Below are 25,936 nucleotides of genomic sequence, written 5' to 3'. Positions count from 1 at the left end.
CCCCACCCCTTCCGTTCGGAGGATTACCCCACCAAGGCGCCCATGTCTACAGAGGTCTGTCCATGCCCGCCACCCTAAGGGGCGATTAGCCAAGAGACTACAGATAGGTGTGGCTCTTCCCAAGGAGGGGCAGAAGAGGGTAGCTGTTAGCACAGGAATGTGGGTCACTCTGAAAAACAACTTGTCACCAAGAGGAAAGATGAATAGAAATAGCACTCAAGCAGCTTTTTATTGTGAGTGCGGTGAGCAGAGAATTCAGTTTTATTTCTCAAGTGAGGAAAACGAAGACATGAACCTGAATGCGCATTTCTTGAGGAGTGTCTTTACCTGGCAGGGGCAGCCTGGCATTTGAATGTCACTCACTCTCAGATGTATGCCAAGCAGCCAAGTGGAACCCTGGCTCTGTACCTCGGCCCCCCACATCCGACAACGGAGGGGCGTCTGTTCCTCCTCCTCTCCTCCTCCACAGGGATGGCCTCTCCTATACTCTGAACAGCATGGTTAGGCTTTGAGCAGGGTTTTATTTGTGCTCAGCAGACTGTTCTCTCCCTACCAGAGGAACCGAACAAGCAGACCAGATGGATCAGCAAAGCAGGTACTTCCCAGCAGTGCGGACTTCTCTAGAGAGCGGAAGACCAGAGTGACTCAGTAGTGACGAACTGAAACCAAGTCCCATCGGACACAAATCTGGACTATGATGTTTCATGCCCTGGGCTCCAGCCTTCTCCTGGGTCCTCTCCTGACTCCGGTTCCTGCTGATGCCAAGTTCTCCTGATGGTCCTCGTCTATGCCAGACTCTCATGGGAACAGAAGCAAAAGAAGACGGACACCAGAGACCCAGTGTGAGGCTTGGGAGACCCTCCTAAGCTGACAACAGCATGACCGGGGCCTTCTGGAATCCAAGATTTTTGGTGTAGTCGCTGGAAAGTAAGAGGTCTCTGCGAGTGAGAACACAGGCAGTCCAGGTCAAGAATGGTCAGTGCTGGGGCCGGGCAGCCAGGGTGAGACAGTGGGTCCCCTTGGGAAAAGAGAGCGAAGCTTTGAGGCCTGCCTTGCACAGACCTTCCCATATCACATGCACGATAGAACAGGGATCTATTCAAGCTTCTCAGAGTTAATCTCATCTAAATCCAGAAGGCTGCGAGAGAACTTGGCCTCTTGTCCAGTTATGTAAGAAACCTTCACATTGACATCACCTCGACCACCGTTCACTGTCTCCTTCCCTTTACAGATGAGCAAACAAGCACAAGGCGCAGACGGGGTGTCTTTGAGAAGCACCAAGCTGGATGCACCTCTTCTAGTTCTCAGGAAGGAAAGAAAGAAAAAGCAAGGGGCTGTTGGCTCTTTAGAAAGCAGATTTCATAAGGCAAGGATAAATAAGTGATGACCTCAGAGGGAAAACCCGGCCAAGTTAACTCAGCCACGAAGGGCACGCAGACCAGGAACTGGAAAACTAGGTTTGCATCAATCTTCTTTCGTAGCGCAGGCAAACCGAGATGAGGAGAAGAGGGCTGAGTCGCTGGCCCGTGCACACTGTGAGGTAGGGCCCTGGCCTCCAAACAAAGAATACCCCTGTCTTCCCACCTCCTTGACATCTACAAAGAAGCTTCTCCTGACTGCGGCAACATTAGACTGCCTAAGTGGCCATGAAGTTGTTAATCCACCACATCGAAATTAAACCAGACTTTCCATCTAAGACCTGAAAGTCACGATACAAAAACAAAAAGACCATGCAATTACACAGAGCAGCCAAGCAAGTGGGAACTGAATGTACACGGAGTGAGAAAGTAAACGTGAATTTGCATTTGAGTTCTTAATTTCCAGGCTTAAAAATATATATATATATATATTTTTTTCCCCCACAATGTTGGAAATAAGGGTAAATATTACCTCACCGTGCTGAAGGTTTAGCTGAAGTATAATGATGTTGCTAAGTCGGGATGCTATGTATCGGGGAAGATCCCAAATGCATACTCAACTTATTTGGTATTTTTCCTTGTGAATCCACAGCCCTTCGTGATTTTTCTACTTTTCAGAGGAATCAAGAGGCTGGCCTGACTCTTCCTTTTCTTAGCAGTCCAACTCTACATTCAACTCCAACCCGACTTCTTCAACTTCTCGTAAGGCGGCGCTCACCCATGTCTATTATTAGGATCACAGGCAGCTACTAAATTACTATGGTAATTATTTTTATCTTTTGTAAGCATTTCTTCCTTTTCTTCAAGCAGCGGCCTCTGCCGGAGAAGCCACACGCACAGAAGGAGCTGGGGCCTGAGCGTGAGTCAGCGGCGGGCAGAGCGCCAGGGCCGAGGCCAAGGCCGAGGCCGAGGCCAAGGCCAAGGCCAGGTAGTGGGTTCTGAGAAGGACGAGCAGAAGCAGCGCTACGGCCACCACGGCCCCCGCGCTGGCTTAAAACAAAAGGGCTGCAGAGGTGAAGAAAAGAGGCCTTTTTTTATCGTGAGGGGATCCCTTTCCTTGACAGGGGACATCTTTGGCATTATCAGAGACCAGACTGGACACCAAACGTCAGGCTTTGCCTTGACTTTAAACTGCAGAATAGTTCTAAGAGCCAAATACGGCAGTGCCTCCGCCAGGAAATAAAGACGCAGGAAGCCAATACAGTTATCATTTAATTTTAAGAGTGTTTTCTTCTTCTCTGTTAAAAGACGACTTACAGTGTACAATAGAAAGTTTTAACAAATTGATTTCTCGTTCACGAAAAAGACGTATTAAATGATTTCTAGCCAATTAATAACATTTCCACCATGTTCATTAACATAACTGAAGGCAAGGAAAAGCAAGTCATCTCTAAGCACGAGGAAATAATCCATCATCCGGAAAAGCCTTTAAAAAAAGAAGTACACCACCAGCTAGTGTCTTAGGCCTGACCACCTCATCTAGGAAGCAAAACCAGACCCTTCCTTGGAAAACGCCTGCTGACATTTCTATTAGGAGAAGCAGCTGTCAGCCACAGGGCACTGAGAAAGGGAAAGGGAGGCTTCGTGATGACATCTTCATAAAGGTTCTTTGACGGACAAAAGAAACCCCACATCTTTACTGCTGCAAACCAAGATCTATGGCAGGCCTCCTCCTTAGTATGTGCACTTCGACACGTAAAAAAAAAAAGTTATCTGGGGACAGCTACGTCGAAGGAGTGAAGGGAATCTGGGCAAGAACTTACAGGAAGGCAGGGTGCATGGCCCTACTTTAGAGCTGCTCAGGGAGATGGTTCACACCCATGTCCTCGCTGCTTGATCTTAAGCCACCTAGACTTGTCATGAGGATGTAGAAGAGAAGGTGCATAACCCTGTCTCGGACAAAGGTGTTATTTAGCGAGTCTCGCCAAGGTTGCTGGGGTGTGGGGCTAAGGCCTCCTGGCAGGGAATATGCTCTCCAGTATCATCTTTACCTTTGTGACTGCATAGATGACGGCAGCTAACCCTGACCCCGCTCACTCTGGCTGGCTAGCCATAGGCCGGTCAGGGCACAAGGCTCAAAGCACACAGGTTCCCTCTTCCACACCCTGCCAATGGCACAAAACTCTGTTGTTAATACAGTTCTCTGCGTGACTCAAGACAGGAGTAACAACGCTGTCTGTCGACTAAACTCCCTTCTCTGCACACACCTGCTCTTTCTTATGGCTTTACTAAGCGCGTCTGATCACAAGCAATGCTGAAGAGGGACTGGGCTGGTACAAAGCTTGGGAACCGTCCTCCAGGTCACCCAGACTCCACTCCAGCTATTGTGGGGGCTCCCTAGGCTGCCCTTTGCTCCCTCTTAGAGCAGATTTCAGAAAAGATGCGGACCACGTGCCGAAAAGGTGGCATCCATCGTTTTAACAACAAATAACCTCGACACTGGAGCCTCATGCCCACAACCAGGAGGGCTCACCTCCCTCTGGAATCTGTCCTTTCTGGGCAGGGAACGCTGAATTAACGCTTTGAAAAAAAGTGGGTTCCACTGTTACTATAACAACTGTAAGAAATATTGGGGATTCTAGAATATCTCAATAAGCCTTTCTGGGTTGAGAAATAATATCCAATACCAAAACTGGAAGGAAAAACCCGGTAATTAACACAAAGAAAAACTCTAAATCAGTCGATCTGGGACAAGCTCCTCCCAAAAACCACTTTAACTGGCTGGTCACGTAGATTGGTCAGGGCGAACTTAATTCTCAAGACCTTGAGTTTTCTATTGATAGAGAAGTTATGGTCAAAAATTCTGGAGGTCGATGACATCATTTATGTAAACAAAGGGAGGGCAGAGGGAACAGATTTCAGCCTTCTTCATTCTGGGAGGCTGGAGAGATTCTCAAGTAATAACGATGAACAGTAAGCCCAGCCGTATCTCACACAGGCGTGGCTTCTATTTTCCTTGTAGAGAGCAGCTGCCTCAGACCTTGTGTTTTACAATTATTCAGAAGAGGGCGTAGGGAGCAACGCCAAGGCTGAAAGGCCCCGAAGTTGACCAGTTTTAAGAAATCCCGCCCTTGCTCCTCACCATCATTACATAGTAATATTCCATTGATAAAATAGTAAGGGTTTTTCTTTACTCATTTCGAACAGTGTCAGGAAATCACACCCAAGTTATCGGGATAAGAAACTGTAGGAACAGAAAAGCCGATGACGATAGATGAAAGGATATGAAAAATACTAAAAGTCCTGGAGAGTCTGATAAGTAATTTTTACTTCATTGGTTAATATCTAGTTGCAGAAGTCCAGGAAATCAGCAAGGTCTGTACCCATAATCAGTGTTACCCTGAGGTTTTAAAAAATACAGGCTACTTTTGTTTTAACATTCCATTACACACACACACACACACACACACACGCACGCACTTGGCTTATTTTTTGCTCTAAATATTCAGAACACAGAGTTTTAAAAGGATGTATGTTTGGAACCTGTGTTAGTTGAGTTTTTAAATGTTTATTCAAAAAATAGTCATCTGATCAATTTGAAATTTCATGTGATGTGATATAGACAAAGCAGGGCCTTGGGAAGTGTCGTTTCTAAAATGGTGTTTCACAAAAGTTGACCAAGAGCCCTCTGACACGTCTACGGGACTGATGTAAGAAGTGGTCCGTTTTTTTCCCCCCTAGATGAGAGAAGTTGGAGTAAATAAGGTCCCAGTGGACCTTAAAGTGAAGAAAAAAACAAGAGAAAAGTATTTCTCGTATCTTTAGAACACGCCGGGGGGAAGATTTAACAGACGAGGCTTTGAGATGGCAACACTCAGACCTTGGACAGCAGTTAGAACGTCTGCCTGCAATGACGGCACGAGGCAGGCATGTTAGTTCTGAGGCGAATCCAGGGCAGACGACTGAACGACCATCGTGGGAGATACTGTTTAGGCTAGAACATTAAACCACATGCTAAAGCCCTCCAGAAAAGCCCAGAGTGAAGAACAAATATTGTGATTACAGCATAGTCCTAAGGTTCATGCCCCCCAAACTGTCTTGGCTGTAGGCGCAGGTGCGAACGTAGGGAGGTCCCCCGAGTGATGGTCCGTCTCACTTTAACGTGCCACGTTAAACACGGACGCCCTTAACACGCAGCTTTCTGAAGGGCTGACTTTTGTACCCCAGCTTTCTACAGAACCTGACATACCTTTACCTTTCAGACTCATTTGGGAGCTAGGAGTCCAGCACAGAATTTTCAAACCTATATCCCTTCAAGAGCTATGGTTGCTCTATTTTAAACTTACTCTGATTTTCCTGAATGACGAGCTCTCACTTCTCTGCTGTGGCTGATCCTTCAACAGCTCAAAGGGGTACCTGTCAGATACAGCCCTTAGCCATGGCTCTGCCAAGGAAACGGGCTCTTTTTGAGAAGATCACGAAGACATTCCTAAATAATCATCCTTTTTACTGGTGCAGTATTATTTTTTGCTTACGACACGCCTGCTGATCGTGGCCCGTAAGAGTGGTTTCGACCTGTGTGTGAAACGGCAGCCTCAGTGAAAAGAAGAAGAGGACAAGGGACTCCATCTATCGAACTGGTCACATGGACTGACTTTTACTTTGGGTGAGATTTCCAAAACAGCGGTCTTCTCTACACTGGGACTGGGGGAGGGGGGAGTCTGAGGGTACACAGGTGAGGGCTTCACTCTTTAAAGAAGGATGATCAGGAAAGACTTTTCCTCCCATCTTACACAGGGTTTGCTCACGCCCCAATAAGAGGTCTTGCATCTAGTTCGCCGACAACCTTCCTCTCTTTTTTAACAGAGCAATCCATGCCACCAGATTTCAATCACCAAAACGCTTTGATCTCTGTCATAAACAAATTGGGAACTGTTAACCAAAGGTTTCTCTTGTCCTTGAAGATCCCGACATAAATTCGTATAGTCTAAGATCTCACTTCCGTGCTGAACTCCTACCTCCCAAAGGACATTAAGGAATTCCATAAATACGCACTTTGGTGTAGTGTTGCCCAGACATGCACACTCACCGCAAGGCTGGTCAACAAGTATTATGACATGACACCTGTCACCAGGCTAAACCAAAAATGGGAGACTAAGGATCTCCAAAATGTCCTTCACTAGTTGGTTGTGACTTGAAAAACTAAGGGAAGATTATTCAAACATTACATCTGAACGTTCGTTTTTGTATTCCAAAATATGCTGACAAACAGTTCAACCTAATGAGTGCTGAAAGACAGAGAAACAGCCCTATAACTGTGAAATCCTCACTCGTCCAATGCCCTATAGCAAGACTTCCGACTCATAAGGAGATCATTCATTCTACCTTCGTCAGTTTCCATTACCGCAGCTGCTTTCAAAGACGCTGACATAGAAAAAGCGAGGGACGATGGGAGAATATATTGATCCTCAACAGCTGATGCCATACGCTGAAGGGCATAATACTTCGTACGGTTAAGGTTCTAGAGAGGGTGTTTATAAAACAGTTAGAAATGCAGATTCCTTTGCAGAAAGGGTAAATGATCTGAGGTTCAAAAATAAAAAAAGGATCTAGCAACAGTTAAGAAACCTCCAAATTTCTAAGGGAAATTTAAAACTAATCATGCCCATAGTTAGATGAATACATTTTAAGTAATTCTAAGAAAATCTCTCAGTACCTTTTATTTCACCTTATTAGAACATATTAAAAGGAATTGAGAGTCCAGAAATGGAAAACATTCCCCTAAAAATCTCCAGGTTTGGGTTATTCACTTAGAAGTTCTACTATAATCAAATTTTCCATAAGAAGTTTTAGCTACTGAAATCTAAGAGATCTTCTTTAAGGGTACCCTGTAGGGGGGGAAAAATAAATAAAACTGAAAGAACCTTACATCTGAAAAGTTATTAGTCTGAAATGAAAGATATTAGTTTTTAAAAATAAGAGAAAAGGCTGGCTAGTTCAAGTTAGAAGCCCCAGGTGGAGGTGTCCAAGGCTCTTTTATTAGGGGGCAGTCCCCTTTACAGCACGAGATTTCACATATGTGTCAGACAATCAGATCAGTTCCTAAAAATTAGGGGGGAAAAAAAGGGAAAAACAAAACAGATGCACTTCTCGTATATATTAAATATAAATTAAAAGGATTTATAAAATGGTCGCGTTTCTTACAGAGTAAATGCAGAGTGTGTTATGAATGCACCTCCAGGTTTAAGTTGCTTAAGTCGCTTTTGTTCTGTTTTCCAACAATAAATAAACGAGATCTGTCCTCAGGTTGTGGGGCCGCCTGCGCCACAGCCGGGCTCGGAGTCGCTGCTGGCCCTTCTCCCCTTGTCGCTCCTGAGCGCAGCGTTTGACTGCACAGGGGCGGCCAGTTTCACTGGCCCGTCGGAGTACTGGCTGTCTTTTCGGGGTGGCATCCGCTCATTAATTCGGTCCAGACCTCGGGCTTCTTCAAAACTCCGGATCCTGTGCTGAAGCGAAAACCCTCTGATAGCTACAGAAAAACAGGAAAGGGAGGAGCTCAGTTAGACAGCGAGGCCGACAAGCTTAAAGCTTCTTAGCACACAGCAGCCTCCTAGAGAAAAACACACAAGGGTGGCTAAGGAGCACATGTCTGGTGAGGGCAACAGGCAATATTTGATTTAAATTAGCCCTGTCTTGAAGCTACTCATTCCTTAAGGCCCCAAGGGCAGCTGAAACTGTGCAAGTAATTTTCACAGATGCTTAATACAATTAATCATAGCAGAAATGTACCTGACAAGTAGCAAACAAGTTCTAACTTAGCCCCAGGACATTTGGCAAAGAGTTTCTTATGGGCCAGAAATGCGCTCAATGCGAGAGGGAAAAAAAAAAAAAAAAAGCAAACACTAGAATAATAGAAGTTAAACAGAATAGTTATTTTAGCACAAATATCACAGCGTCCACAAAAAAAGTAACAAATGAGTTAATCTTTTTGTTTAGAAGGATAGCTTTTTATCTTGCACAACCAGGAGCTGAACGTAAGTTAAAAGCCATCTAAAATAGATTCTAATATTTCCTTTCTGATCGAACTTTTGTACTGTCAAGGAAAGGCACTCCCATTTTGAACCACCTTACCTAACAAAAACAATTAAATTTATAACTGTATCAATTCCAATGGTTTTCATCCACAGATTCACAGATAATTTGTTACTTAAATTTGCTTTCATTGAAACAAAGATAATTTAGCTTGACTGCCTTAGGGCAACTTCAGAAAAGAATCAAACTAAATCCCTGTCTACTTTTGCCTCTGCTTTTGATAATCTTTAGAGGCATTATTAGATAAAGAGGCTGACCTGTTTGAATCTCTAGTGATCCAATGGATGTCTCTTATCTATGGAAGGGGCTATAGGACTAAATAAACCACTTGATCCCTCGTGACCAGTTGCTTAAGCTTCAGCCATTGCATTAAAACAGAGTCCAGAAAGGACTTTAGCTCTGGAGAGGGTCCATTAAATTAATACAACCACAAGATATGTTGTGAGCAAGCCTAGAAATATCTATTCCTTTTCTCATTGTTACAGTTCTGGTGATGCAATAATAAAAGACTTCAAATGCTGACAGTTTTATTTATTTTTTTAAACTAGTAGACAGACACATGATAACATCTATCATAGGAATATGGCCATACCTTCCCGGGCCTCTACGGCTTCTACTGTGGCTGTAAGAGGCAGGAGCAGTGGCATGCAAAAATGAAGACAGAAAAAGAGTGAGTAAACCACCAGCAATGCTGCCAGCACAGGCCTCCCGGGGGCCCGCCTTGAGCTTATTCCCACCCACAATAAAGTTAACTAGTTAAGAGAAGCGAGAGAATTACCGCGAAAAAATTAATTGGAGGTGTGTGTGGGGGGGTGGGTATGAGGTGGGGAGAGTTTCTAATATTTTTAACATTTCAGGCAGCGTGAGAACCTTTTAGCTAATGGTATCTATAGCTAAGCCAACCGGGTCAGTCGAACTGACTGTAAGACACCAGGAGTTCTGCTGCTCTCCTGATTTTAAACAGCCAGCTGCTAATTTACGTCTTGACACTCACATCTCAAAATAACTCGTAGAGTCAAATAATTTAACATTACAAGCGTTCTTCAATTTGTAATAGCTCGGATGGTATTAAATGAGCTGCTGCTGGGTCCTATTCAAAAAACTTATTTAAAAGTACTTCTTATTGCTCTCAAGCAACTTCTGTGGGGTCCAACTGCCCCTTTTAATTACCTACTTAAAAGAATGGCCTTTGAATAACAGACTGGCATTTGGAAGGAGAGAAAAATGGGTTACAAGTGTGGGGTTATTTCTTGTCAGGGGGTAGAGTACTAAGCTGGCAAAGGCATAAAACTGTTCAATTCTGGATACAAATTCCTGTACCATCTGGGATTAGAGATATAGCAGAGGCCGACATTTCCAACCAAGATGGCTTTCATTCACTGTGCGAGAGAGGAGGCCAATTATCAAGAAGACCTTCTTCTCCCTCGCTGATGGAAAAGGAAGCAATTTAAAAATTAATACCAACAAGTAAGCTTCCTTGCATCTTGTTTTAAGATAGTAAAAACCCTAGTCTATGAAGAGGTTACAGGTTTTAGCCAGAAAGGTCCTGTTTGGAAAACCTATCAGTTCCTCCAGTACCAACTGGGGAGAACAATGAACATTAACGGTTTGCTGTTCCGGGACTTTGTACATCGAGAGGAGAAACTGAGAGAATGGAAAGTTAACTTCCGAACAGTGTGAAAAATGGAAACTTGGAATCGACTTATCGAGTGTTTACATTTGTCAGCCACATGTAGGCATGTGTTAAAGCAATGCCGCACCCACTCTCGTCTCTTCAAATAGAACAAATAAACTTTCACAAAAAGACGATAGTGCTTCAAACAGCGTCTCACTGATGCAATTGTTAGAAAATGGGAGAACAAAGCATTGCCTAAAATTATGTACAGAACGCTGGTCTAATCAGGGTTTAAAAGCTATGTGAAAGCTATGGAATCGAGGCATGCTAGCATTGTATCACTGTGGGCCCTCCTAGCATTGCTTTTTGCACCGGGTATTAAGACATCAGCCTGTGCTGAAGGACGTTATAGGAAACAGTCCTGAAGGACGTTATAGGAAACAGTCCTATAAAATTGAGAAACTGACTTTCTTCTGTACTGAAATCTATTTTTCTTTACTGAAATATAATTCATATACCAAAAAAAAAAATCACTTGTTTAAAGTGTATGGTTAAATGACTTTAACATAGATGTGCAATCGTCACTACAATCTATGGCCGGAATGTTTTCATCACCCCAGAAAGAAACTCATTTCCCTCTCTCATCCCTCCCTGTCCCTTGACCCTTGATTTGCCTGTTCTGGAATCATGAATTTTATCATATAAAATGTGATTCTATTCACTGGCTTCTTTCACTTAGCATAACGTTTTCAAGGTTTATTCATGTTGAAACACTTATCCAAACTTCGTTCCTTTTTATGACTGAATAGTATTCCACTGTATGAATATACCACGTTTTATTTGTCTAGCTCACTAGCTGACAGACATTTGGGTTGCTTCCACTTACTGCTTAGTAAGAAGAATGCTGCTATGAACGTTAGTGCAGTTTTTTGTTTGGATATGTTTTCATTTCCTTGGGATACACAACTAGGAGTGGAGCTCCTGAGTCACATGGTAACTCCATGTGTCATCGCCTAAGGAACCACCTGCTCGGTTTCCCAAGCATGACACCATTGTGCACCCCACCAAGTTCTCCACTTCTCACCAACACTTGTTATTACTTGTCTTTTTTTTTTTTTTTTTTTATCACGACTATCCTAGTGGGCACAAAGGGGTATCTCACTGTGGCTATGATTTGTATTTCCTTAATGTCTAATGATGTTGAACATGTTTTCAAGTACTTATTGACCATCTGTATGTCTCCTTTGGAAATATGTCTATTAAAATTTTTTACCCATTTTTAAATTGTTATTTGTCCTTTTATTATTCAGTTTTGAGAGTTCTTTATCTTTTCCAGACACTAGTCCCTTATCATAAGTATGATTTGTAAATATTGCTAACCATTCTGTGAGTTGTCTTTTCACTTTCTTAATTTTTCAATTGCAGTACAAAAGTTAATTTTGATAAGGTCCAATTTACTCTCCCAGTAAAGTGATATGAACAGTAAAAAGCCTTATTCAGCTAATGCTCCGTTTCCCAATGAACCGGTACAACTGAGACATGAGAAAATGACAAAATAAGCCCAGTTCCTGTCAACAAGAGAGAATAAGCTCTAAAAAGTTGGCTCCAACTTTAGTTTTACTCTTCTGACACATTCCTGAAGATTTCTCTCAATTTCCAAAGTCTCAATAAGCAATCCTATATTAATTAAAACACTCATAGTCACATAAGAAACTAAGAGAAACTGGATATATTAGGTATTAGGGACTGAAAACAAAAGGCAGACCAAGGATTATAAACAAACAAATAAATCTACAAATAACACATCTAAAAAATTCTTTAGTTTTTACTCATCCTAGATTGGCATATTTGCTCTTTCAAAGTCTAGAAAAAAATTGGTTCAGATTCGAACAACTTTATACATCAGCAAATTTTAAAAATGTTTCAAGGACATCATAGGACATTCCCTGTTTTCTTTGCCCATGTTACTTCCTATTAACTCTAAGTTGCCTTCTCAGAGCTGCTCTCAGAATATGTCACATGACTAATTACCAGGCAAAGTAATAGTGGAAAGTATTTTCCTTATAAGAAACCACACATTTTATTTGAGGGGAAAAAATTCAATCTGAAAAAATTTACTGATCCTTTCTATGAAACTAGAGAAATGAAGACAATTAATTACATATTTCCAAGGAGCAAATGTTCATGCTTCCTTCTAAATAGCTAAACTCTAATATTCTAGTATCCAATTTGAATGAGGAAGAATTCAATCCCATTAAAAGGAGGAAAGGAGCTTGTTGCGATTAATTATTAGCAGTGGAATTTCTACTTCCTCCCAGTGGCGGGATGACAAGGAAAAAAGACAAACTCAAGGAGAAACATTTCAACAAAACAAGGGGGCAAAAAAGCAACGAAACTCTAAGCTGTTAATGCTTCAGCTCCAGTTTTCACGCCTCGAATTAATCATCCAGTGACGTGATCTCGTGTCGCTTCCTCTAGCTTGACCGGATCTGTTTATTCTGACAAACGTAAATCTTTTCATCCCAGAGTTCCATAAAGCCCTCTCCTCAGAAGTCAGCGCTCATATAATTTTTAGGTTGAAGAGATAACTGTGGCACTGGAGTAGGATGTGGCGTGTAGGCAAAGAGACTGACTCCCTCTCTGAACAAGAAACCCTAACCAAGTAAAAAAAAAAATTAAGGTATAAAACATACATGAGCAAGGTATTAACACGTACCCAAATCCGAAGCGTACGGCTCAGTACATTTTTATTTATGTATGTGCTTGCGTTAACTATCATCCAGATAATGATACAGAACATTCCATTCCCACTACTCCAGAGGTCCCCTGTGCACGTTCTGGGCCAATATTCTCCCACTAAAGAAGTGTCATTCTAATTTCTATTACTATTGATTAGCCTGCCTGTTTTTGAACATCGTATAAAGACAGTCTGTGCTCTTTTGCGTCTAGCTTTTTTAGTTTACCATAATGTCTGTAAGATTCAACTATGTTTTTGCAGGTGTTTATAATGTTACTTTTTATTGCTGAGTAGTATTCCATTGTATACATATAATTTATTTATCTCTTCTGCTATCGATAGACACTTGGGTTGTTCTCCATTTGGGGCTGTGATAAATGAAGCTAAGGTGAACATTCTTACGCACATCCTCTGTAGACATATGCACTGATTTCTCTTTGATATATACCACGTGTGGAATTGCTGGGTTATGGAATAGACATGTTTTCGTTTTCTGCCCAGTAAACAGTTTTTCTAAGTGACTGAACCAATGTACAAGCCCACCAGCAACGTGTCTAGTTCTAGTTCTCCACAAACTCATCAACACTTGGCATTATCAGACTTTTTCATTTCAGCCATTCTAGTGAATATGTAGTGGTATATCACTGGTTTTTTTTAAGTAAATTTATTTATTTAAATTGGTTTCAAGTATACAGTACATTGGTAACCATATTAAGCATCTTTTCATGGTTATTTGCCATTTTGATACCCCCTTTTTTGAAGTGTCTGTTAAAACCTTTTGACCATTTTTAAAAAATTGGTCGTTTGCGCATTTCTTATTGAGTTGTTTTTTATGTATTCTGAATACAAGTTCTTTGTCAGATATGTGTCTTACAAATATCTTCCCCCAGTTTATGGCTTGCCTTTTCTCTTTCTTAATCATGTATTTTTGTAAATAGAAATTTCTAATTTTAATGAAATTCAATTAAGTTTTTCTTTTAAGGTTAGTCCTTTTGGTGTTTTTTTTCTAAGGGTTCTTTATCTACCCTAATGCCTACTCTCCATACTTTTGTTTGGAAGTTTTACTGTTTTACCTTTTACGTTGAAGTTATAATTCATTTGAATTAATTTTTGTATATGAAAAGGAGGGTCAAGATCCATTTTCCCCCCAGATGGATATCCAATGGATCCAGTAGCATCATTTATTGAAAGAAGTCCCAATTTTTAAAAAAATTATTTTATTTTTTTAGATTAAAGTATAGTTAGTTGATATACAATATTATATTAGTCTCAGGTGTACAACGTAGTGATTCTTCATTTCTGTACCTCAGGATGTGATTGCCACGATAGGTCTAGTAATCATGTGTCACTGTATAAAGTTGTTACATTATTGATTGTGGCCCCTGCGCTGTCCTTCCATGTATCTCCATGACTTATTTATTTTATAAATGAAAGTCTGTACCTCTTATTTCCCTTCAGCTTTTTTGCCCATCCCCCCAAACCCTCCCCTCTGGCAACCATCGGTTTGTTCTCTGTATCTACGAGTCTGTTTTGTTTGTTCTTCTTCTTCTTCTTTTTTTTTTTCTAATATTCCACCTAAAAGTGAAATCGTATTTGTCTTTCTCTGTCTGACTTACTTCACTTAGCATAATACCCTCCCAGTCCATCCATGTTGTTGCAAATGGCAAGATTTCTTTCTTTTGTATTCTTTTGTTTAAGAATCTTCCATTTTTAATTTTACCTGGACTGCTAGGTGACGGGAGCACACCCTCCGTGAAAGGTGCACTGCTCATACTCACCTGTCTCAATAGTCTGCTTCCCTCCGGAGAGGACGCCCAGAGGGAGGGTACCTGTGGGGGTCAGGCCTTTGAGAGTCAGCACACTCTCACTTTCTTCCCTGCAAAGGAAGATCAAAGCCCTGGGTTAATGCCAGGGTGTCCACCACTCCGCAATCCAAAGGCACTTGAAGGAAGTTAAGGAAAGATGCGTAGAGATGGACGACTGGTTCTCCTTCCCCCTAACCCTTTCCTGACCCAGACGAAGAGATGTTTTCTCTAAACGTTCCAATTTTAAACAATTTGCCAGGCCTTGCTTTTCAATTAATGGCACTTAATAACCAGATACTGTTCTGATGTTTCCCACGTTATCCCATTTAATCCTCCTATTAACAGTGTAAAGCGGGTCCTGTTCTTATCACTCCTTTACAGACAAGGAAAATGAGGCATGAGATCACACAGCTAAGAAGAGGCAGAGCCAGGACGTGAACACGGGCAATCTGGCTCCAGAATCCACATTACACCACTGTGGTCACTACGTTTGAGCCCATACCAAATGAATGTTTGCCATTCCCAGTCATTTTAACATGTAGGTCAGACTTAATCTGCACTCAACCCAGAGACCTACAGTTCTAAAAGCAAATTCCACTTCTAAAAAACCCTGTTCTGAAATCAACTTCTAATTTACTCTCCAAATGCTTTTATCCCACACTGTAATGACAGACTCATCCTTACCGAAGAATTGAAAAGACCCGTGCCATCTTCCCAATGGCTCTGATTTTATTCTTGATGATCTCCTTTCGAACCGTAGTGCCGCCTTTGAGAATATAAAGAATAAGTGAATTAAAGAAAAGTGTTAACAGGTCAGTTTTTAGAAGCGCAGGATGAAGTGTCTTTCTAAGTTAAAGAAACAGTTATTTTTTAAAAAAAGAAATCAAGGCCTAAGTTTGTGTAAACAAACAAAAATCCTCTACGGAGCAAGAGAAAAAAACAACCCGAAGAGAAAAAGAAGTGAAAAAATGGAGGGGCCACAAAAAAGACAGACGGGACAGGTCTACGAGAGGTGGGAACTCATCTGCGGTTCTGAGATGTAGAACACAGCGAAGAGTGTAATACACACATCAAAACAAAGACAGTTGCCACAGCAGAAATTTTCTGAGAATGCCGCGGGCCACCTTAGGATGCAGGGTTTGGCCTGCAAATGGCAAGTGATGATTCGAGCAGCCGTCCTCTGCATGTAAACATAATACACAGCTAGCTCTCTTGAATTTAGTGATGGGGGCTTTCATTCCATAATCCTCACCCACAAACTGGTGAGTGGTAACTACCACAGACAACTGTGTAATACAAATTATGCTGATGGGTAAGGCAGTTCATAAAGTAACATCACAAAAGTTAACACAAGACTTTATGACCTTTTCTCATCTAAGATTCAGGGAACAGCTCACACATGAGAAGCCAAGATCCAGCATGCACCAGGTGACCGCATTCAAAAGTCAGAAAAAGAAACACAGCCTCTCCTTCCTCGCCCCCCTAACTCTCAATATCCTGCAGGATCATACAGCAGGTCTAGAGAAAACATACACATTGAAACAGAAAGGGAGGATGGAGGGCCTGTCCGAAATTACTCAACTAAAACTAAAAACGTCTAACTAATAGATTGTGGTGGGACAGACAGCGAGTATGAAGTTCGAAAGCACATTTTAGTCAGATACCTTTCTGATAGCTTGAAATGTAGTGATCTTCGGGGAGAAGAGACACCAAGAAACAAGGAGATGAAGATAGAAAATATGAGAAGAGCAATTTAAGTTTACATGGAAGAGAGAAAAAAATCAAAGTGAAATGCAATGAGAGAATCAGGCTATTATTTTTATCAGCTCAGAAGAGACATCCTTGGTTTCATGGCGGAATGTTAAATTACAGATTTCTTGTCAGTAGTTTTTCCACTTCTTAAAAGTTTACAGTTTTACGTTAATTCACATCTATTATTACCCGACATGTTTTAGCTCCACAGATGATGAAAATAAAACTGGACAAAGAGAAAGATATTATTTGTGGAACAAAGACAGTGAAAATAAGGAATGAAAACAAAGGACAGAACGAACTGCTGACAAATCTCCTATTAAGAAGATTGTTTTTACTTAATGGATTCGATATCTCCCCATATCTTTCCGGAGATACTATGGTTTTTTTCTTTTTGAGTTTTATGTTTTCTTCAGGCCCTCGAGTTAATTGAAGTTGCTTTTTGCAGCTTTTGTTGTGGTCTCTCTTGCGGACCTTCCGGCTGTCTGGTAACCCCTAACATTGGCCCGTGATTAAGTGAGGGACTAAAACGCAGATTATTGGCCCGGAGCTTGACATGGAGTGACCAGGGTGGGCCTACACGAAGGAATTTTCTCTGTCGGAATTGAGTGTGTGTACGGTCACTTAATTCAGATGTTTTCAGCAAGGTGTTGATGTCCTCAACTGCGTCCCCATCCAGATAGTCTCTGTTTACATTTTTTAGGGACTGGCCTCCAGACTTGGAAAGAGGCAGTTGCCCACCAGCAAACCAGTTTAACTGCCTTTCCAAGGGCTTCCACCCAGTCTCCTTATTTTAGCTCAGCGTCCACCCCCTTCCACCCCTCTCCCTGGTCCCCAATTCTAGCAACTGGCACCAATCCCTTGGCTTTTTGAGGATTCTGTGCTGGAACTCGGCACAGAACTACTAAGGTGAACTTCAGTTTTGTTTGAACATACAGAAAAGTATAAAAAAAAACATGTAATTTAGTTATTTATTAAAAACCAAATGGCCGTATAATCACCACTTGGGTCAATAAATAGATCCTTGCCAGCACCCCAGATGCCCCCTTTGGGCCCCTCCAAATAATTGTAGTCTCTCTCCTCCCAAAGAAAATCATTCTCTTGACTCCTGCTGAAATAGCCGTCTTGCTGCTCTTTGGTTTCGCCATGGAAACATGCATCCACAAGCACGACAGCTTTCATCATTTTTGAACTTTATGTAATTGGAACAATCAAATAGGTATTTTTGTGTCTAGCTTCTTTTGCTTAACAACATTATGAGATTTTGTTTGTTGCTGGTAAATAGAAATACAAATAATTTTTGTTTATTGACTTTGTATCCAGCAGCTTTACCACCTATTGATTCTAATAATTATTTATAGATACTTTAAAATTTTCTTTGTATACAATCACATCATCTATAAATAATAGTTTTGTTTCTTCCTTTTCAATCTTTATATCTTGAATTTCTTTTTCTTGTCTTATATAATATTGTATATATTAACAGCCAGCAACCTTATCTGCTCCTAATCACTAAGAAAAGCCTTCAACATTTCACCATATTTGCTATAGGTTTTTGTTGGTACATTTGTCAAAGAATTCCTTTCTAAACCTAGTTTAAGAGATCTCTTGTAAATGAAAGATAAATCTTATCTAATACTATTTCTACATCTATAACATAATTTTTCTTTTTTTATTACTGCAGTGAATTATTTTAAATGATTTAAAAAATTTTTAAGAATGATTTTAGATGTACAGAAAAGGTGTGAAGCGAGTATAGAGTCCCCACACACATCTCACACAATTTCCACTATTGTTAGCATCTTCCATGAGTATATACTGATTGAATTACCTTCTACGATTTCTGGAATAAATCAACTTAATTGGAAGGTCATTATATACATATTGTTAGTTTCAACTTGCTCATGTTTTGTTTAGGATTATTCTATCTATATTAATGTCCTTGTCACATTTTAGTGTAATAGTTATACTGGCCTCATTAAATACACATCTTTTTTATTCTTGAAATGAATCTGTAGAATTTTTGTGTAGGCTCTTTCTGAAATGTTTGGTAAATCTGTTGGTGAATTTATCTGCACTTGACAATTTCTTCATAGGAAAAATTTAAATTACAGATCCTGGTTCTTGGTGGATTTGTGATTATTAAGATTTCCTATATTGTGTCAATTTGGGAAAGTTATATATTTCTAGGAGTCTATCCATTTTGTCTAAGTTTTAAAATTTACTAATATAAATGTATTCTAGTTATTTTCTTAATGCCTATAGGATCAGTACCAGCATTGGTAACTTCTGTCTCATCTTTTTCACTTGATAAGTCTTATTGAAGATTTATCAATTTTATTAGTTTCTTAAAAAAAGCACATTTTAGTTTTACTACTCCTCTGTATTGTATTTTGTCTTCTATATTGTTAATACTACTCTTACATTTTATTTCATTTCATTTACTTTCTTTAGGTTTAATATGTTACCATTCTTTTGTTAACTTCTTGAGATGGGTATTGATATTTCACCTTTCTTTTTTTCTAATATATGCATTTAAGGCTATACATTTTTCTCTAAACACGGCTTTAGATGCATCTGTTTTTTTTCCAAGTTTAAATTATTTTGTATTTAAACTCTGATTTTACAAAATGTCAAATGTATAAAATGTAAAGGTAAACTAAATTTATAATTTAATTTGTTCAAGTAAATTGCCTTCAAAATACATTGCAGCTAAGATGTGTATAAGATTTTACATGTATTTAAAAGAAATCACACAGAAGTAGCTGCTTTTTCAATAAACTTGGCCGGTGTCACATTTCTTTTGGTCTACCATAGTCATGCAAGGTGAGAATTACCTGTACCTTGCTGTACACACTGAACGGTTCTGGTGATGTTCATCTGCTCTGCTTGTAGGTCAACAAGGGTCACAAAGCCAAATGCCAGATTAAAATTTCTGAAGAACTCTTTATACATGGCATCTCTTTAATTTAATCCCAACTATCCTGCCGCTTTAAGATCAAGTATAACATGGCTCTTCTTCTCTGCTGTCAATCAGCGAGCATCTGCTAACATGGCTACGAGGTCTGGGCTCCAGTACTGAGCCCAGGGCTGCCTGGGCACTGTCTGCCCTCAAATTTTAATATATACTACTTTTTATTTTCATTCAGTTTAAAATATTTTCAGTTTTTCATTCTGATTTGTTATTTGACCCACAGGTCATTAAGTATATTTTAAAATCTCCTAAAATATGAGGATATTCTAGTTATATATTTGTTATTGATATATTTCTTAACTGAAGAGTCATTATGATTTTAATCTTTGACAGCTGAAACCTGCTTTTAGCCCAGGACATGGTCAGTTTTAGTAAATGTTCATGTGGTTTGAAAAGAAGGTGTATTCAGCATTGTTGGACACGGTGTTCTTTATATGTCTGTTAGGTCAAGTTCATTAATTGTGGTGTTCTAATTTCTATGACCTTCCAAATTTGGTTTGTCTGTTATTCCATCCATTACTGAGATATATCTGTTAAATTTTCCCATTATCATTGTGGATATTTCTATTTCTAATTGTACTTCCCTTAATTTTTGTTCTATGTATTATAAATCCATGTTACTAATTACATACAATTAATTTGTTTGTTTATTTTTATGGTGCCATTGGTTAATGAAATCCAGTAAGTTCCAATTGTACTTTTTAACACTATGGCATGTACATATTTACATTGTGTGTTCACCTCCCATAGTTAAGATTTCTGTCTGTCACCACATTATTTGACCCCTTTTACCCTGTCTCCCTCCCCCTTCCCCCCAGCATTCAATTAACTGCATAAATTTGTTACACCCTATTTTTGTTTTAAGTCTACTTCAGAGAATACTAATCTGTCTCCAACAACTTTTCTTTGTTTAGTGCTTGCATTATATATTTATTCCTTCTCCTCTTGCTTTTAAACTTTCTGTATCTTCATGCTTTAGATCTGTCTCTTATGAAACACCATAAAGTTTTCTTTTAAATTCCATCTGACGTTTTCTCTATTTATATTTAATGAAATTGCTGATACAGTTATTGTCATAATTTATTCTATTTGTCCTACTGCTATCTGTAGCTTCTCTCCTCTTGGCTTCTTCCAGGTTATTTTTTATTGTTCCATTTTTCTGTAACTCAAAAGTCATATACTAAAAAACAAACATATGTCTTTTCTTACAGGTTACTCTGGAGATTACAACATGCATCTCTTATTTATCAAAGTATGTTAACAGTCATTTTTTCCCTCTTCCCAGATGATATACATCCCTCACACGCTTTAACTATTTTTATCCCACTGACAACTATTATTGTCATATATTTTTATTGTCTTTCAAATCCAATAAAACGCTATTGTTTAATAAAGTCTACATTCATTTGATATACTCACATATTTTCTACTATTTTTACGCATAGTGTTTGAAGAGAGGGATATTTGAAAAACGCTTATTTTCTCATAATTCTTAAAGGGTATTTCTGCTAGATATAGTATTCTAAGATGTCAGTTATTATCTTTCAGAGCTTTGAATATGTTATTATATTGTTTCTTGCTTCCATTGTTTCCATTAAGAATCTATCAGTTTACTTGTTCTCTTTGAAAGTAATCTCTTTTTTCTGGCAGCTTACAGAATTTTTTCTTTCATTTGAAGTACTTTTATTATGATGTGTTTGCCTGGGTGTTTTTTTCTTTGTATTGATTCTGCTTTGATTTACAGGGCTTCTTAATCTGTGTCTTAATGTCTTACTAGTTTTTTTTTTTTAATTATTAATTATCTCTTTGAATATTGGTTCTACCTCCTTCTTTCTCTCTTCTCTGAGACTCCAAAAACATAGCAATAAGCTTATTCACTATATCCCGTTTTTTGTATTTTACTTTTTCTCTTCATGACTTAGTCTGGATTTTTTCCTTCTATTTTCTGGTTGATTTGTCCTCTGTTTAGCTTTATTAAATCTGCTGTTATTCATCTGTCAAGTTATTTTATTTTTCATTCCTAGAATTTTCTTTTGGTGTTTTATCAACTCTGTTACATCCCCTTTTATAATGCAGTTATCTGCCAAAATTTTCAATCTAGTCTTTTGTGTTCTTGAACATAGTGAGCATTGTTTTGTTTTTTAGCACAATTATTTTAAAGTTTGGTCTGATAAAGCCAATGTCTGGAGAACGTGGGGGTCTACTTTTTTTTTTTTCAGTTTCTGCTGGTTCTCATTCATGTCATTATGTCCCTTGTATACCCAGTTATTTTTCTGGTCATGAGCCACATGTTACACTTGAAAGACTGTAGTAATGAAAGGTCTTACATGATGTCATCTTGGTCTAGAGAGGTTTCGTTTTGCCAGGTGCCTGGAACTACCTTATTTAAATTTCAAGGACTGAAATGATTTAAAGGTTCTAGCTCCAGTTCACCCTTACTCTTACCTACATGCAACCTCTGGGTGTCCCAAAGCAATAAGCAGAAGCTGAATGGCACTCATGTCATCCTTGGCAAGCCCTGAATCCCAACTTTTTTGCTTCTATCAAAAGGGCTGCTCAACCTCTTAGTCCCCTCTTTCAAAATTCATAAATGTCTTTAGGAAAGAAATGAAATGGTCCTAAACACTGGTCTTACCGTTCTAGACTCATGCATTTTTCCATATCTTAACTTGGTAATTCTTTAATTTCTCGTTAGCTTTCTGAATGCCTTTATAGCAAGTTTTAAAAATAGTTCGTCTAGATTTTCTTATTGTCCAAAGAGTTGGGGTTGATTTAAACTATCTAGTCTGGCATTACTAAAATAGGAATCCTTAGTTTATGCAACCGAAATAAAACCAAAATTGCATTGTGGTGTCAGTGTGGTTTCAGGAAGGAATGGAATTAGAAGTATGTTCAATTTACAACCTCAACCTATAAGGTTAATCTTTGTTTCCTTTCAAAACCAAAATTTTAGCATGTATCAGCTTATATCCACATTTTATAAAAAATGAGAACGAGAAGATTCTATCCATTTACTTTTGTATCTAACAGAATATCTAATAGATTTGCCATATCAGCACCAATACCTCTACTTCATTTCTTTTTTTCTTTTTCAGTAGTTGCACTTTTTATCATTCAATTTAACTCAACAAATATTTATCTACTATGTATGCTCACTGCACTACACTTGTTGGTTTTATGGCTATACTGGTGAGCAAAAACCATTTTGACCCAGTATTCAGGGAATTTATAGTTGAGCGGGAGTAAAATATACTAATCTTACAATAATATAAACAAATGTCAACCTGCAACTGTATCAAAGGCTGAGGAGAAGCAGCACCATTGATATGAGAGAGCATGACAGGGGCACTAGATCTGGTCGGTGAGGTCGGAAATGTTTTCCATGAGGAGGTTATGATAAGCTGAACAGGAGCTACTAACTAGGAGAGAAAGGGAGAAAGGAGTCTTGCATAAAGGAAATAACATTCCATGTAGAGAATCTAACATACGGATCTACCATAATTGATTTTCCCAGCTCTCCACTAAGGGACACTTAGATCGTTTTGGACCTTTTGATGCTACAGATGATACTTCAAAAGATATACCCATTACATAATTTTTGGCATAATTCTGTAAGCATTTCCTTATGATAATCAAGAACTTTCTTAAAAAAAGAATCCTTTCTTAATACACACGATGGAGTTCAGAATAATTTCCATTTCTACTTAGATATGAATATAAATTTTACTAGATCTATTTCTCATATATTTCATCTCCTCCTAATTTAAATTCTTTATTTTAATTTTTACCTGGCTGCACATATTGCTCGAGAAGAACTGTCCCCTTGCGGTGAGCTTCCATCCCACACATGAGCTTCCATCCCACAAGCCATCTACTCTGCACCCTCAACATGGAATCTGAAGCTTAAGCATGTGGACGACCAGCCTCGATATCCTCACAGCGAGCTAGGCTTTATGCACTGTGCAGACAGTTTATCCTAACAGTTGAGCAAATCACCTTAACCCAGAGCTTGGAGAGTATGAAAGTCAGAGGTTTGTGCTCAGGGGTCACCATCTTCCCAGAATCTTCTGAATTCTCAAATAAGTTAGGACCTACCTTTAAAACCAAACCTTCCACAACACACTAGGAAAAAAATATTTGGCTATACATGCAACGAAACGTTACTATATTAAGATCCCTCACAGGCCAGTAAGAGGAAAAACAAACAAACAAACACGCACATAACTCAATAGAAAAATGGGCAAAAGGTATGAATCGACAATTCACAAAAGAGAAACAAATTCGGTCAATAAACACAAGAAAAAAAATGCTCATTAGTCATCATAAAAATACAAATTAAAATTTAAAAACCACACTATTAAAATTATAATAAACAGTATTGAAGAGAACACTCTAAACTATGTACTACATACACAAAAGGTACACTGGTCCGGCCTTTCTAACGGCTATCGGTATCCGATTTAAAATTGTAAGTACCAACTGACAGATAATTACTTTCTAGAAATTTATCCTGTGGAAATAATCAAGAAGATGTCATTCTTCATGTCCTAACATTACTTTCCACTCTTTTATACCAGATGTTAACATCTGACTTACATTATTGTTTGTCTTCCCTCCACTAGAATATAAGCTTATCGAGGGCAAAAATCTAAACAGCACTTGGCACATATCAGGCATGTCATAAATATTGGTTGTTGACGAAATGTGCAACGATTTTTCTGTGAGAATGTTCATAATTCTCGGTTTAAAAAAAAGTTAGGAAAAAATCCAATATCCAACAGCCAGGGATTGCTTAAAACAAAGAATAATCGAAATGGACAACTATGTAACCATTAAAAGTTAGTCAACAAAAAAAGTAAATGTCATGATACTATCATATGACTTCATTTTTGTTAAAAAGAAAAATGTAGACAAAAATATATGCGAAGATTAAAATAGCTAACACAGGACGCAACGCCCAGATGTTATCAGTGGATATCTATGAGACGACGGGATGATGGGTGACTTTTTTTTCTTATTTATGGTTTCCTGTATTTTTCACTTTTTTTCCATTGGACACAATTCTTTATTAATAAGAAAAAAAATCATTCAAAACAAACTCCAACCAAACCCAAAACTTCTTTATTTCTATTTCAAGTGAGGAAAAGGCAAGGTTACCTTCAAGTTCATCTTCGGAAATCAATTCATCATCAGAGCATATGTTGAGAATGTTAACCAGCATCTCTGTGACTATATAATAAAACAAAATAGCCCCAAATTTATACAATTAATAAGGTACTTTCTCCAAAATGATGTGGATATCTAAATGAACATATTTGTTAAATCAACATTGATAAAAATGACTTGTCATTATGCTACTTAGAGTAGTTATAGGGTGGCATTAAATGTAGACCTTCAGGTTTACACAGAATTTGGGGAGATTACTTGCTTTAGTAAAAACTGGAGTCTTTGAAGATTCTATTTGCATAATTACTTGATTTCATTAGACTTCAGTGCTCCAGAGTTTCTTCTCACTAATACACACATGAAAAGATTTCCTCCCATTTTACAAAGGAGTAAAACCACTGGGCCTGTGTCCCACAGGCTTATTTTATATTTGCATAGCTTATTTGTATAGCTGCACAAATAAAATTCTAAGGACAATATTTCCTGTTTAAATCTCTTTATTGCTAAAGAAATCACTGGAGGAAAGGAATAGCGACTTAACATTATTTTAGCATCTTGATCACAGTAGGACAGCTACTTTAAGTTGATATTTTTAGAACAAAAAAATATAATTGACTATAATTATAATTTAAAAACCAATTATGTGCCGTTTAAAATCTTCATTAAAAAAATAAAAAAAGTTAGAAAACATTTCTGATAACTTTAATGAAACACTGAACCGTCAAGGGGCTCATGCAAATACTAAAGTGTGCTAAGTAACTAGTTAAGACAAGTGATGGTCTCTTACCTTTTTCCCCAACAAAAGGCAAAGACCATGTGAAAACATCCATGAAGTTTGGAAGCCAGTAGGGGTGTGGAGAACAGTTAAACTGCCTGATATTCATGACGTTGTTTTCGTATTTTAACACAGCAGCTAAAAAGGAAAAAAAGCAGGAAAATCTGGCACAGAGGAACACGACATGGCAGCTGGTCTGCTTTGCACAGCTGCGTAACTACTACACAGAATTCAGGAACCTACTTTCCACTTATAAACTCAGGACTGGGTATTTAAGGGCATATGGAAAATCTTAAAGCATTTTACAAACAGTTCATTCTTTTAAGAATTATCCCAAGGAACAAAGTTACCTGAAAAGCTCTAAAATTTCAAAGGATCACTGTATAGTAACTAGCTATAGAAATCACAGGTTCCATCTGAGAAAAATTTCCCTTTATATACCAAATAGTTACAATTACAACTTTCCTTTTAGGGCAAACATTTCTCACTAAATGGACACAGTCTGTTTTGCTAGTCATTAGCCAGAACCAAAGATTTTATAAACTCTCTGGATATTTATAACAGCAGTTTTCTACAGATGGTAAACTTGGTGCAATATACAACAAGGCTCAAAAGGAGATTAAATCACCTCTGCATACAATGTAGTGAATAAAAAATGTCCA

At 38.8% G+C, this 25,936-nt stretch overlaps 1 protein-coding gene across 3 annotated transcripts in view; it reads right to left on the bottom strand.

Annotated features, from left to right (window-relative positions):
* Positions 1-4,906: 4,906 nt before the first annotated feature.
* PPP3CC (protein phosphatase 3 catalytic subunit gamma) overlaps positions 4,907-25,936 on the bottom strand; it is a 74,130-nt gene continuing 53,100 nt past the window's right edge. For 2 of the 3 annotated variants that reach the window (XM_016141582.2, XM_016141580.2), the window contains exons 9-14: positions 25,287-25,412; positions 24,491-24,562; positions 15,292-15,373; positions 14,581-14,678; positions 9,043-9,072; positions 4,907-7,887 (exon numbers count right to left, since the gene is read on the bottom strand). In XM_016141582.2, coding sequence (XP_015997068.1) covers positions 7,661-7,887; positions 9,043-9,072; positions 14,581-14,678; positions 15,292-15,373; positions 24,491-24,562; positions 25,287-25,412 — 635 coding nt within the window. In that variant the 3' untranslated portion in view covers positions 4,907-7,660. The remainder of the gene's footprint in view (positions 7,888-9,042; positions 9,073-14,580; positions 14,679-15,291; positions 15,374-24,490; positions 24,563-25,286; positions 25,413-25,936) is intronic. The other variant, XM_016141581.2, reaches the window with a different exon arrangement.

The sequence above is a fragment of the Rousettus aegyptiacus genome, unplaced genomic scaffold, assembly GCF_014176215.1.
Source record: "Rousettus aegyptiacus isolate mRouAeg1 unplaced genomic scaffold, mRouAeg1.p scaffold_m13_p_16, whole genome shotgun sequence".
NCBI lineage: Eukaryota > Metazoa > Chordata > Mammalia > Chiroptera > Pteropodidae > Rousettus > Rousettus aegyptiacus.
The sequence above is the reverse complement of the archived record's forward strand: the minus strand, read 5'-3'. Positions and strand labels throughout refer to the sequence as shown.